Source organism: Lathyrus oleraceus, chromosome 7 (genome assembly GCF_024323335.1).
Source record: "Lathyrus oleraceus cultivar Zhongwan6 chromosome 7, CAAS_Psat_ZW6_1.0, whole genome shotgun sequence".
Lineage (NCBI taxonomy): Eukaryota > Viridiplantae > Streptophyta > Magnoliopsida > Fabales > Fabaceae > Lathyrus > Lathyrus oleraceus.
The window spans coordinates 457522538-457536484 of record NC_066585.1 but is presented as its reverse complement, the minus strand read 5'-3'; the positions used below and the strand labels follow the sequence as shown (position 1 = coordinate 457536484).

General features: G+C 35.1%; 1 protein-coding gene across 1 annotated transcript; it reads right to left on the bottom strand.

Annotated features, from left to right (window-relative positions):
• Window positions 1–354: 354 nt before the first annotated feature.
• Window positions 355–1662, bottom strand: LOC127100540 (60S ribosomal protein L38). The gene is made up of 3 exons (XM_051037756.1): window positions 1483–1662; window positions 914–1097; window positions 355–543 (listed from the first exon to the last, which is right to left on the bottom strand). The coding sequence occupies exons 1-3, from the start codon at window positions 1483–1485 to the stop codon at window positions 521–523; spliced, it is 210 nt and encodes a 69-aa protein (XP_050893713.1). The 5' UTR covers window positions 1486–1662; the 3' UTR covers window positions 355–520.
• Window positions 1663–13947: the final 12285 nt, after the last annotated feature.

Below are 13947 nucleotides of genomic sequence, written 5' to 3'. Positions count from 1 at the left end.
TTTCGTGTCGGATAGCCAAAATTCCAATATGCAATACTGGATATTTAAAACACTGGTGTAGAGAACTTAGCACTTGAAATAAGTAAAGCATCACATTAGATAAATTAACTTTATGACCATCGGAGTTTAGAGAAACATTACTGTATAGGACTTGAAACCAGAAAGAAATTGTTGGCTAATATTTTGCTGAGAAAGAAGAATTATACTCTGAATTGAGGAGAAAAAATGGTAATCAAGTGGAAGGACAAATTGTTGGTAGAAGCCTGACAGGGCTAAAACTTCACTCCTAAAAGCTTTAAGCTGATTGAATTTCATGAATAATCGCAATAAATAAATGATTAGAGGATTAATAGATTGAATAAATGATTGGAAAACTGCATTAAGACAATAAAACAGAGTTGGAACATTCATAATAAGAATCATAAGCAAGTAATCAACAACAAAACAAAAGGACAAGAATATATGAAAGCACTATTCCATAGCAAAACTTGATCTTCGGAACACGTTAAGCTGGATAGAATTACAGGTCTTGTACATTCAAACCTGCAAAAGTGAATCTTAAACATAAGTAGGATGACATAAACTCAAATTGTTCCCAACTATAAGAGAAACCAATATTCTTAGCATGTTTGGCCATAATGCAATTCTACTATTTACTTGATATATTCATAGTATAAAGAGTTACAACATCACAGTGCTAACATGTTTATTACAATTATAAGCCAATCATAACCTCAGAAATAAGGTGTGTCCATGTCAGTGTCTAAAACCAACACCTCCACTTGTGATTACATTTAATTTATTCATTGTTTTCAAATTATTACTAGTGTCAGACTTGGGGCCAGTGTCATGTTTCCGGTGTCTGTACTTCATGGATCTAAAATATGTCCAAAAACAATTCTCAATAACTAACCTGGAGGAAGTGACTGCTTCAACTTATCAGCTTTCTCAGTATCAAACACGCAAAGGGTGTAAAGATACTTGGAGCATCGAACCTTGAATTTGACAACATCTTTGCTTCTCTTAATTTTCACAGAGCGCGCATCCTTCCTCCGGGCTGTGAGGAGGAAGTCTTTAATCTCATTGATTTGCTTAGGCTACATTTCAAATAACATGAAAATTTTACACAAATAACCATTATTCAAATCATAACCTAGAAATTCAAACTCAGAAAACAAAAGAAAACTAATATCAAAACCCTAAATCACATACTTTTTTCTATCACTAACTCATATCAAAGCATATACTAAACTCTATTGCTTCAACTTCATGATTCATATGAACATAGAGCTTTAATATATCATTGGAAACATAAAAAATCATAGCAGATGAAAACGAAATGATCTAAGCTAATCATAAACGACAGACATTCAAAATCAAAATAGAATAATGATACAGGCCTTGTGATTTCATATATAAAACTGAAAATCGATAGAGATATACAAGCACGCTACAATGAATCGATGAAGATAGAGAAATTACCATTGTTGGTTACGCTGCGATTTCCTCCCGAGTAATCACAGTCGGCACGCTCAGACTTCAAAGTTGAGAAATTATGAATCATAAACTAAACAACCCTAGCTTTGGAAAAGACGCTAATACCCTCTTCCTTATGGATTGGGCCGATTTACCATGGGTTAAGTGTACAACTATTTACGCCATTTTTTTAAGGATGGCTCTTTAAACCCCACGAGGTGCTTTTTCACCACCGCCAAAATTCAAAAACACTACATATTTTTAAGGTATTTTTTTATACACTCGTCAATCCAAATTGCTGAGTCACCCTTATTTTGTTAAAATTTAATTCGGAGATTCATCTCTCTGTATGCATAATAGAATGCGTCCGGAGACGTATCTCCGTAACCACCTTTAATACAATTTTTTTTTACAGAAGGGACTGCCTAAGCCAAAAAAAGAAAATTACAACGGAATTAATTGTGGAATAGAATTTTCACACAAATCACTAGCAAGAATATGATTAAGAAAAAAAGGACACTCCTCAAAGATGCACATAGAAGTCAACGGTAATTTTCCACCTCTGGCTAACGCATCAGCACACATGTTGGCTTCCCGGTAAATATGTTGAATCCTAACATTAATATCTTAGATGTAATAATGCTCTGATTTTAGTGATCATATTTCTTCTCATACTACTCTCTGGTTGTTAGAATTAATCTCATTTACCACTTGTTGAGAATCCACTCCCATAATAATGTTTCTAAAATCCATGGTCACGACAAGCTTTAAATCTTTCAAAATGCATCTTTGAAGTTTGCCATATAAGGTAAAACCACTAATAACGAGAAACAATGGCAGAATGTTGGAAAAACAACATGAATTAACATTCAAATAAAATTATATAGATAATTGTTAACGTTAACATAAATTTAACATTACATTTCATTACAAACGAGTGGTTCAGGATATTAGAACATCCTTATAATACTTTCGGTTACAAACTAAAGGTGTTTACAGAGATGCACATCCATAAAATCCTCTGGTTTGTTTATTTCTAATTAAAGTATGGTGCATTCAGAGATGTATCTTTGGATGCACCATAGGTTCATACAAAACCAGTATGTTATGCAGAACCAAAATATTTTTTACAATAGAAAATTTGTCCAAATTACAGAACCAAAACATTTTTTGCAATAGAAAATAAGGTCCATCCGGAGATGCACTTTCTGACGCACTCTGGTTTGTATTTTACATGATATTTTTTGCAATAGGATACATGCAATAGAAATATTGTATTTCTTTTATCCTGATTAGATTTGGTTTCATATTTTTAACTTTTGAGCTTAGGGTTCATTGCACGTTTTGTTTTCTAGTTTTATATCGTCCGAGTTTTGAAATCTGAAACCTTAATCCAGATAACAAAATATGGAACCTTACTTCCACGACTCTAATTTTTTTCCAACTTCAGAATCGCAATGTAACACTTCTCATTGATCTCTTGATCCCCTTGGATGATCCCAACTCACCCATCTAGGAGTGGTATTTAATGAAAATATATAATGTAGACATGGCAACATCTATATCGTTGAAAGAGGGTTTCCCTATAATCATGTTATATGAGGAATGTGCATATATAATAAGTTACCTTACCTTAATCTTCCTAGCATTTTCCTCTGCTCTAAATGTGGTATTCAAAGCTATATAATCCTTTACCTACCTTGTTCACCCATAAATCCTAATAATGATTCTTGTAAAGTTTTAAAGTTGTTTAGGTCCAGACAAAACCTCTCAAAATGACCTTAATAGAGGATGTCTGCAGAGCTTCCTTGACCAATCACTACCCTCTTAATCTCCCAACCATCGCACCTTAAGGTGATGACTATGGGGTCGTCATTATGTAGGTGAATGCTGACAACTTCTTTCTAAAAAAAAGAGATATTGTATTATAGGGCTTCCATCTCGCCTAAATCATAGCTAGTGAGTGAGCCTTTGATGGTTAGGATTTGGCGAACGTATCTTCTACGGGTAGAACTGGTCTTTCCGCCCCCAGAGAATCCTCCTACAATGGTATTAAGGGTGTGTCATATGAATTTGTCCATACTCTCTTGCTCGATCCTTTTCCTTTTTTGGATTTGGGGCTCCCATAAGCATCTTGCCCATGATATTTAGTTCCTCTTGGCCTTTGTGTGGAGTTTCCATTGACATATTTCTTTAGGTGACTTTCTAGGATCAGACGTTTTATCTCCTTCTTGAGTTGATAACAGACCTTTGTATAGTTCCCTATGACTTTGTGGAACTTGCACCATATTCTTGGCTCATACCCCATGACATTCCACTAAGGAGCTAACAGTTGTCAGGGGCCCTATGTCGTGCATGTAGAATAATTCTTATCATATATGATTACAACGAGTGTTCAGGGGTGTGATGCTCTATACGGGTTTTCCACTTCGCTTGAATGTCGTCATGTCTCTGACAGGTGAGGTGAAGTGATTCTTTCTTTACTGCTATGAGTTGTTAGGATTAGAGGTACGTTCTTTTGCACCTCTGGCCTTTTTTGGGGATATATGTGCTTGTAGGTATAAAGTTGATAACTCCGTAAAAGATCCTCTCTGAAATTTTTGATGAAGAGAATGCATGATGACAACAAAGTCAGTGGCAATAGCTCTCAACACCATGATGATGGTGAACCAACTAGTAAAACATCTCAAAACCTCATAAAGATACTCAAAATCGAAGTGCTTATATAATTGTTCCATCTAACAAGGAATCTCGAAGCTTTGGATAAAGTGTGAAAGCTAGCCAAGTTGTGTCTGTCTGAGTTGCATTATTTTTGTAAAAGTAAGGAAGTAACTCTTAAGTTCTAAGGAAACTCACACACACACTTAACAGAATTTTTCAAATTGTTTTACATCTTTAAAATGTTTTAAAAACCAATCCAATCGATTAAGAAGATGTCTACAATAATTTAAAAGGATTTTAACTAACCAATTGATTGGAGACCTAGTTGATCGTTTGGGAAAACTTTTTTGAAGCTTCCAATCAATTGGAAAATTAAGCCAATCGACTATAAAGAGAGAGGAAGACTAAATGATTAACCAAACGATTAGGACAATGCCTTAATGACTTATAATGACTATATATCGGATATTTTCATGTTGAGTAAGGTAATTGATTAAAAGTGATTAAACCAATCATTTGGGCCTTAAGCCAATCGATTGGATCATTAATTTTGCCCATGGATTATTTCCTTTTCTGATTTTTTCAACTCCTATATAAAGATGTATCTCCTCTGAAGCTAGCAGAAATATATCCGAACGTATCGCACGCTCGAACATACAACAGAGTCACCATCAAACTTTATTTATCCCCAAAGGGAAGGGAAAACATCGATAAAACCCTAGGAAAGAGATATATTGGGTAAGGAAGTCGGTTATGCAAGGGGAAGGTATTAGCACCCCAAACATCCATGGTACTCCATGGGAACCGTTTTAATTGTTCTCGCTCGAATAAGTGTGATAACTAAGATTACTCATAAAAGAATGATAAAAGGAAAGAAATAGATAAAGTGCTCGGTGAGGATTGGGACCCTCATGCCTCCGTATCCTTATAGTGTAATGAGGAATTCAGAGCTTCGTAGTTCAAGGAACTAGAGGCGGAAGGTGGACATAATTGTGATAGAAGGTGTGGTATGAACCAAAGGATAGTGTTTTGAACTCCAACAAGGGTGAAAAGATGAACCTAGGAGTAAGGTAGTTATTACCAATACGCGGGCTAGTAGGACCGCCACTATAGGGTAAAGCCAAAAAGACGAAGAAATAGGTGTTTGGGCACAGTACCAAACATCTCTTGGTTCACAAGGTAATGCAAGAAGGAACGCAAATAGGTAGTGTACTTGGATCAAAGGTAACTGGTATATCACATAGAGTGAAGGAAGGTAGAATATGAATGCATCATGGAGATGAACGGAGTGAAGTGATTGAAGTCACATAATTGAATGTTTGGTGATAAGTGACTAAAGAAGTATTGTTTGAAATCAAAAGGTGAGAGTGTATTGGGATCCATAAGATAAATGAGATTCATACCATAGAGGGAAACGACTTTAACCGATACGTGGACTAGCAGACCGCCACTATAGGGTGTATAGCCAAAAAAGGAAGGAATTAATTATTTGAGGTTGTAGTCCAAACAACTCTAGGAAGAAAGGCAGACTAGATTAGGTGTCCTAAAAGGATGTATGGAATTCCAAGGAAAGTGTATTTCGATGTCAAAGGAACAATATGTCACTGGTTGAATGATTTATGATCGAGGGTAGATAATGAATAGTGGAAGATATGAACGGTGCCCTAAGGTGAAGGAGGAATAATTATAAGTATGCTCACCAAGGATTCTCATCCTCGTGCCTACGTATTCTCATCGTGCAATAAGAAAGTCAGAGCAATCGTAGTTCGGAACCACAAGAATCGAGAGAGAGAGAGAGAGACATTTGTCTAAGCAACTGGGGCTCACAAGACAAACACAAATTCAAGGAATGATTGCAGTACTGGATAGTAGAAGGAATAATATCACTTGTCGGGGAAACAAATAGTTCGAGATCAAATAAGGATAATATCTTGGATCCAAGAAAGGATAAACTCTTAATCAAAGAGCAAGGTAGGCATTTACCAATAAGTGGACTAGTAGGCCGCCACTATAAGGTAAAGCCAAAAAGAAAGATTGAATTAAGTGTTTGGGTTTGTAGCCCAGACAACTCTCGATTAAGGAGATGGACTATCGTTAAGACTTCCCAAAAGGATAGACAAGGAGTCCAAGGAGAAATATGATTGATCTCAAAAAGATGGTATAGATTGAATGAATGAAGAATGATTGATTGATAAATAGGGTAGAAATAGATAAGGTAGATTGATAAATAAGATAGCTCGCGAAGAAACTGGGTTCTCCTGCCTACATATCCTTATAGTACAATAAGGAAATCAGAGCTTTCCTAGTTCAGCCGACTAGGGCTGAAAACAAGAATGATTGAAGGAAAAAGAATGTGATTGAACGATTAATTGAAATGATTATAATGGAGGATGAATAGACTTGATAGTTATTGGATAAGAATCACACTAAAGTCTATGAGTAAAGGTGGATACGATAAGCAACGAAGCAAACGTCTCGCACCCAAAGGTATCCATAATGAGTGTAGGAAAGCTCTAGTCTCATTCCTTCTTTACTACTTAAGACTCGTGGCATATAACTCTTATCTTAACTTTCAAGTGGAGAAAGAAAAATCTTTGTTGTTGTTTCTTGTGTTGATGAAGACCTCATCAATCGTTCAATTCGAATTGCACTAAAGTCTATGAATAGAGGTGAACACGATGAGCGTTGGGTCATTCGTCCCATACCCAAAGATATTCAGAATGGGGGTAGGAATTCTCCAGTCCCACTCCTTCTCTATTGCTTAAGGCTCGTGTCGTACAACTTGATTCATGATTGATAAGTTGTTGATGTAGTCCTTGCTTTGCATTGCTTTGTAATGAGAGAGACTCGTCAATCGTATGATTAGAATTATGCTAAAGTTTATGAATAGAGGTGAATACAATGAACGCTGGGTCATACGTCCCATACCCAAAGATATTCATAATGGGGGTAGGAATTCTCCAGTCCCATTCCTTCTCTATTGGTTAAGGCTCATGCCACACAATTCTAACTTTGATTTAACAAGCTTTTGTAGTTTCCACCTTTGAAGATCTTGTATAATCCGCTGCTTGGTATGACTGGGGATGCCTTGATTGAGAATCTTGACTTGAGGCTTCGAGCTCCACATCTTAGAGGAAAATTCTTATTAAGTGACCAAGAGTCTTTTGGTCACTCAATTTAGATTGTGGGATTACACAAGTTTAAAGGATTTAATTAATCAAAATTGCTTTTGATCAATTTAATCATGGGTTTGTTTTGGTTTAGGGAACTAGGTCTGAATCTAATCAAATGGTTATAATTGTCAGAAACTATCCAAAGGGAGCATGTTATAGTTAGTCAAAGTCTTGATTGAAATTCCAGGTACAAGCCCTAAGTGAACATACAATTGTTAGGAATTGATTAAAATTCTAATGTCAAGTTCTAGTCCTAAAGGATCATGTTATAAAAATGGATAAAATGCCCAAAATTACCCCTAAAGGGTAAAATGGTCATTTATAAGATATGTCCAATTATTAGCATAAATCAAATTCTAGCCAATGTCTAACCATATCCTAAAATTGATTAAATCCTAAAGCTCGATCTTAATCTATTTGTATAGAAATTAACTAAATTCTAAAAATCTAATTATTTCTAACTAATTCTAATTATCATCCTAATGTTCTAAAATCAATATTCTAAAACTAATTAATTCTAAAACCTAATTACAAAATTAATCTAATTAACCTAAGCAAGTTAATTAAACTAATTAAAATGGTTAGAAATCAATTAGCAAAAATAATACAATTTTAATGTGTGTGTAATGGGCCAAGAGGGGGTGCAACACATGAAATGGGGTGAAGAATCTGAAATTAGTGTCTGGGCTTCAGCCAAGCCCAATGCTGAAATATTTTTAGCCACATGGGGTGCACCATGGGATTTAGGGTGATGAGTAGCAAACCGTGCATGACTTTCATCCAAGCCCATTATCACATCATTTAATGTCCACTGAGGGTGCATGGGAAATGTTGGTGTGTGAATCAGGTACCATTGGGCATGGACGAAATTAAGCCCATTAGAAACAAACCATGGCCACTATTGACTTGGACAAGCTAACAAAAGTTTGAAATTATTCAGCCGCACGCTAACTATCTCTCACTACCTATTTCAACGACCAACCACCATGAGACACCGTGTCGGCGGTTACTTCCGGCAACGGTGGGGCGCGTGAACTAAGGTGGAGGTCACCATCTGGTGCGCAGTATTCCGCTGATGACGAATTTGGGAGTGGATTAGGAAAATTCTTAATGGATAAGCTGAATCGAAGGCAAACACCTGAAGAACCCTAGGTAGTTTTAAGCAAATTAAATGGAGACTTTGAGGAATCAACACCTACAACCTTAGGGCTTGGATTTCTCTCTCTGGATTCTACAATCTGGTAACTAGGAAGTGAGAAAATGATATGGTTAGAGAATTACTCACCGGAGAGGGAGGCCGGAAACACGTCAGGTGAGCTTTTGATTCCTTTTCTTTGACGCAGTTTGTTCTCTTCTCTTCCTTCTTTCTTCTTCTGGAAATTGAGAGTGAACGAATGGTGAGGGATGTCGTCTCTGTGCGGTTTAGCTTAAGCAAATTGAAGCTTCAATATGAAGTTTCAATGACTTATGGAAGAAGAAGAGCTTTGAGTGAGGGAGTGAAAAATGGATAGCTCGCACTGAATTGAGAGCGATGGAACCAAGGGTTTTGTAATGAGGGATGTGGTATAATTTATAGATGGTAGGTTTGGATTGATGTAAGTTAGAAGTTACTTATGACTTAGGCTTGGAGTTAGCTTGGGAAACAGTTGGGATGAACTCAGTGAGTGTTCTGTTAACTCACTGAGTTAGGAGTTAGTTGGTGCACTTCAAGTTGGTTAGCTTATTGGTTAGTTGGTTGTTTTGAGTGACTAGTTGTAGCAGGTTATACCTAAGTGACATTGGCCTTGAAATCTGATTGCTGACCTGTTGAACAGGTTCCTCTTTTAAATCCAAATTGTTAGTGACTTGAATTAGGAAATCTCATGTTTTTACTGTTATGCCTTGCTTGTTTTGATTCCCTTTGCACTGCCTTGGATTGTTATGGCTTATTGAACATAGTGTTGCAGGTTTTGTGGTTAAGTTGAGGACCTCGCATGGATTTCTCTTGGCTTCATCAGGTTTGTTCATTGATGCTGGTTTATTTAGTGGATTGGATTTAGGCAATGTTATGTGGTTATGCTGGCTTGGTGGACCTTGGTACTCATGAATTTGTAAACTGATTTGCTTATTATATGGACCTTGCAGAATGAGTGGTATACATACACCCTGGATTGACTTATGATTCTTGACTCAATTTCATATGCGCATGAGGTAGCAGACCTGTAACATCTCTTGGATGCTGACTGCATTGTTTGCTATTCATCAGGGTTCATGGTATGATTAACATAATTTGCTTCATGCTTACAACTTGTTCTGTGTATGTATTTTGCAGGGGGTATCATGATTATGATTCATGACTTGGTCTCACTACTTTACAACAGGCACCAATCCTGATTGGTGTAACATGTGTGTTAAAACTCAGGTTGGTGGTCCACATTGTGTACATGTAATGGAGGGAAATGTTTCATGTGCTCAGTTTCTGGTTAGCTTTGATGTGTAGTCTAAGTATGTTGGCATGTTTAATGGTAGGTGGTTATGATGTGCAGTAGGTTCTGACTTGGGTGATCTTGTAGCATAACTTCACCTTGGTTCTGTGGCATGCATCCTGCTCCAGGATTATGATGTCTTGGAAATGTTTTTGTACTGCTGCTGACCTATGGTGCACTTCAGGTTTGATTTTGACAAGCTTGGTAATGTTGGTTGCAAGATTGCAATAGGTCTTGTTTGCTCATGCTCATAGCAGATTGGACAACAAGCATGTGGCTTTAGCTTCAAGGTATGTCACCACCATTCATGGCTTGGAAGTGATAATGTTTTCTGCTGGTTGTGCCCTTGGTTTGCAAAGTTGCCTTTTGGTTCAGTTACATTGCTAGTGACTGGTATGCTTAAAAATTTGTAGGCACACTCCATGACAGGATCATGGCTACTGCAGGATGCTTGTCATATTGAATCCAAAACCAAACCCATGTGTGTTCCCTTGTCCAAATGGCCAATGTAGGTATAGAATTTGATCATGACTATGGTGTGTTCATGGTCATAGTCCATTGGCTTATATGTTGCATCATGCTTCCATACTACAGAAGTGTCTTGCCACTTTGGTTCCATACCCTGATTTTACATGTTATGATATAGACATGTGCTTTATTGCATTGGATTGTTGTTGAGCTATCACGGCAGGTCAGATGTATGACCTGAAGTGAGCCCTTGCTATGGCATTGTTAGGTGACTTTCTGCTGGTTCTGTAACAGGCTTATGACTTAGTCACTATAGGCCTTGCTACAGGTTGAATGACAAGCTTGGTGGTCTGACTGTCATTGATGCGAGCAGGGTGGAACAGGTCTCAAATGGTATGTTGATGTAAAGGCCAGGTTTTAGGATTGGAGTACTCATGTCATGGTATACTCAAGGCCAAGGTAACTGTGCACAGTTCTTGCCAAATTAGCTATGTTTGGATGACTTATGGATCGAACTATATAGGGTGTAAGCTCCTAGTTTGCAGCATGATGTATGAAGTGACCTTGTCTTTGCGGCATGTCATGGTTCGATGGTTGCAAAGGTTTATGATCTGACTCAGGCTGCATTGGTGATGGTTTTGTATCATGTCATTGCAGCATGTACATTGGTCACTGTAACACGGTGGGAGAACTGACTTTAGTTAAATGTTGCGGATAGCAAGAGTCGCCACCGACTTTTATTTTATCCAAAAGGAAAGGACATAAAAGAACAGGAAAGACCTTAAAAAGATTTTGAGTTCGGGGGGTAGGTTATACAAAGGGAAGGTATTAGCATCCTTTATATCCATGGTTATCCATGGGCTCTTAGTTACTTAGCTCACTTTGTTTGTTTGCAAGAGTGTAGTGTGTGATTAGAAAAATTTCTTTAAGTACTTTGTAGTGACCCTCGTATGGGTGTATACAAAGCCTAGTTTAGAAATTGTGAGGTGTAAAAGTAATTTTGAAAAGTGTGAGCAAGTAACTATGAGATACCTACCCTAGATTAAGTCTTTCGTGTTCTCGTATATTCTTTCAATGGTAAGACTGTCCCTATTATTAAGGAATAGGTAGTCATTACCTTGGATGTGTTTAAGGGACGGGCGTAGGGTCATCGTATGGTCAATGAAGGCAACATAAGGGGTGTCTTTAGCAACTCATAGGGACTATCATCATATTTACCGAAGGGACAAGATCATTATATCGTAGGCAACCTCGTAGGGACTTGATCTTTTAAGTTTATAGGGACTTGATGATTTTTCTGTTTGAAGGGACTTTGCTTAAGACACCCCTATTTTCGAGGGACTTGACCATTTAAAGAAGGCAACCAAGAGGAATACCCTAGGAAGTACAGATGGCGATCAAAGATCGACTTACGTGTGTGAGTGTTATTTTTCAGATATTTGTCTTGAATTTAATTTTCTAAGTTCAATTATTTACAGTTAGTTTTTTGCACTCCCTAAATTACTAACCACGCAATAAATATTTACAAAAATAAAAGCAAGAAAAATAAATTCCTAAACTATTACATGGCTATGGGACAGATACATAATAATCAGGTGAGAAAGAATAAATTTACAACCTATACATTTGTTCCTAATATTATAAATAAAACAAAATTAAAATAAGGAAAATAATGAAGCAAAAATAGAATAGATAAAAGCAAATAATAATAAAATAATAAATAAACAATGGTAATAAAGCAATAATAAAATAACAATAATAATAAAGTGATAATAAAAATGTTAGAATTTTAAAAGAAATTATTTTAGGTTAAACAAGTTAGATTTTTTTTAGAAGTTATTAGAAAAATATGAGTTTAAAATAAATTAGTAATAATAAAAGAATTTAAAATACATTAATGTACAAATTATAAAATAAAAGAGTTATATGAAAAATATTAAGTTAGTTATTTACAAAATAAATAAAGATTATAGAAAATATCAAATTATTAGATTAATAGGTTTATCATTATTATTCAATTAGAAAAATGGTCAATTAGATTTTATTTACAAAATATATAAGGATTTATTATTATAAGTAAGTAATAAAAAAACGTTATTAAAATAGTTAGTATTTATTATTTATTTACAAAAAAATATAAAGGTTATAGAAAAATATTAAATAATTAATTTAGTAGGTTTTCACGCCCTACATTACTAAACAACGCAGTTAATATAGGATCAATTGCAGGAATTTAAATGGCAGAAAAATAAATGGCAGAAAAATAAAATCCTAATTATTACAACGCTTTGGTGCAGTTACATAATAAAGATGGCGAAAAGTAAAACTGAAAATATTACAAGTTAAAACTTAAAATATTACAAGGGCGAAGCAGTTACAGTGTATGAATAACATAAATATGAGCGAAAATAGGAAATAATAATAAGGTTTGTTAAGGTTTAAGAAAAGGTTTATGGTTTAGAGGAAACAACACGGTTAAAGTTTTAGGTTTGAAATTTAGAGTTTGTGGCGAAATTGTCAGGGTTTAGGAAAAATCAGGGTAGTTAGTTATGAAAAAAAATGTGCAGATCTAGATATATGTGTATATATATATAAAAAAATGAATTAAAAAAAACAACGGCGTTGCTAGCACAAAATTGCGATCATCGCAACTGGATCGGATAACACAAATGTCACGCCTCATACACGTATATGTGAAAACGGCGTATTGACACGATCCGATCCGAAAACATAATCAAATATATCAACAAAATAGATAAAGTATATATCATATATAAACTATTACCAAACTGTGTGTACGATAGTATAGATCAGCCACTCTCAGTTTCTCTTTTTTTGTTCTGTCTCTTTTTGCCTCCCTCTATCAGTCATGCTAGTAAATATATATAGGAACAAATTAAGTTAATGATAATGGGCCTAAGTTTATTTTGAAACCCAATATTAAATTAAAAACTGAATAAAGTTAAATAATTAAAATAGTTAAAATTAAAATAAAAACTAATTAACCTATTTATTTATTCTAGACCCAATATTAAATTAAAAACTGAATAAAGTTAAATAATTAAAATAGTTAAAATTAAAATAAAAACTAATTAACCTATTTATTTATTCTAGACCCAATATTAAATTAAAAACTGAATAAAGTTTAAATAATTAAAATAGTTAAAATTAAAATAAAAACTAATTAACCTATTTATTTATTCTAGACCCAATATAAAAATAAATAGACTCAAAAAAAATAAAAGTCGGGCACCAAAATGCTCGAAAAAAATAAAATGAATACGTCAAAATAATCAGCGCGAAATAAATGACTCGGAAAAATACAGCGTTTGGTCGGATTTTGAAATAAAAATTATGACCGTTTAAACTGCTCAGACTGATCAACATATGATCAAAAATAGTCGTAAACATATTTTTAGCATGTCAAATTAAACCACGTGAACCGCAGATTAATGTTACCGACATTTGCAAACTTAAACTTGACATTTTTTCGTTGACTAATTTTAGGCACAGTTAAAAAGTTAATTTGACCAGTCTGTTTGTAAATTCTGAGAAATTATTCCGGCTAATATTAAGACAGAAAAAAATGTTATGCTATGAAGATGATGCAAATGAATGTGAAACAAAAAATTGGTTAGAGTTAAAAATAGAGGGCAAATTTTGGGGTGCAACAGCTGCCCCTGTTCAATTTTTTGAAACCTGAG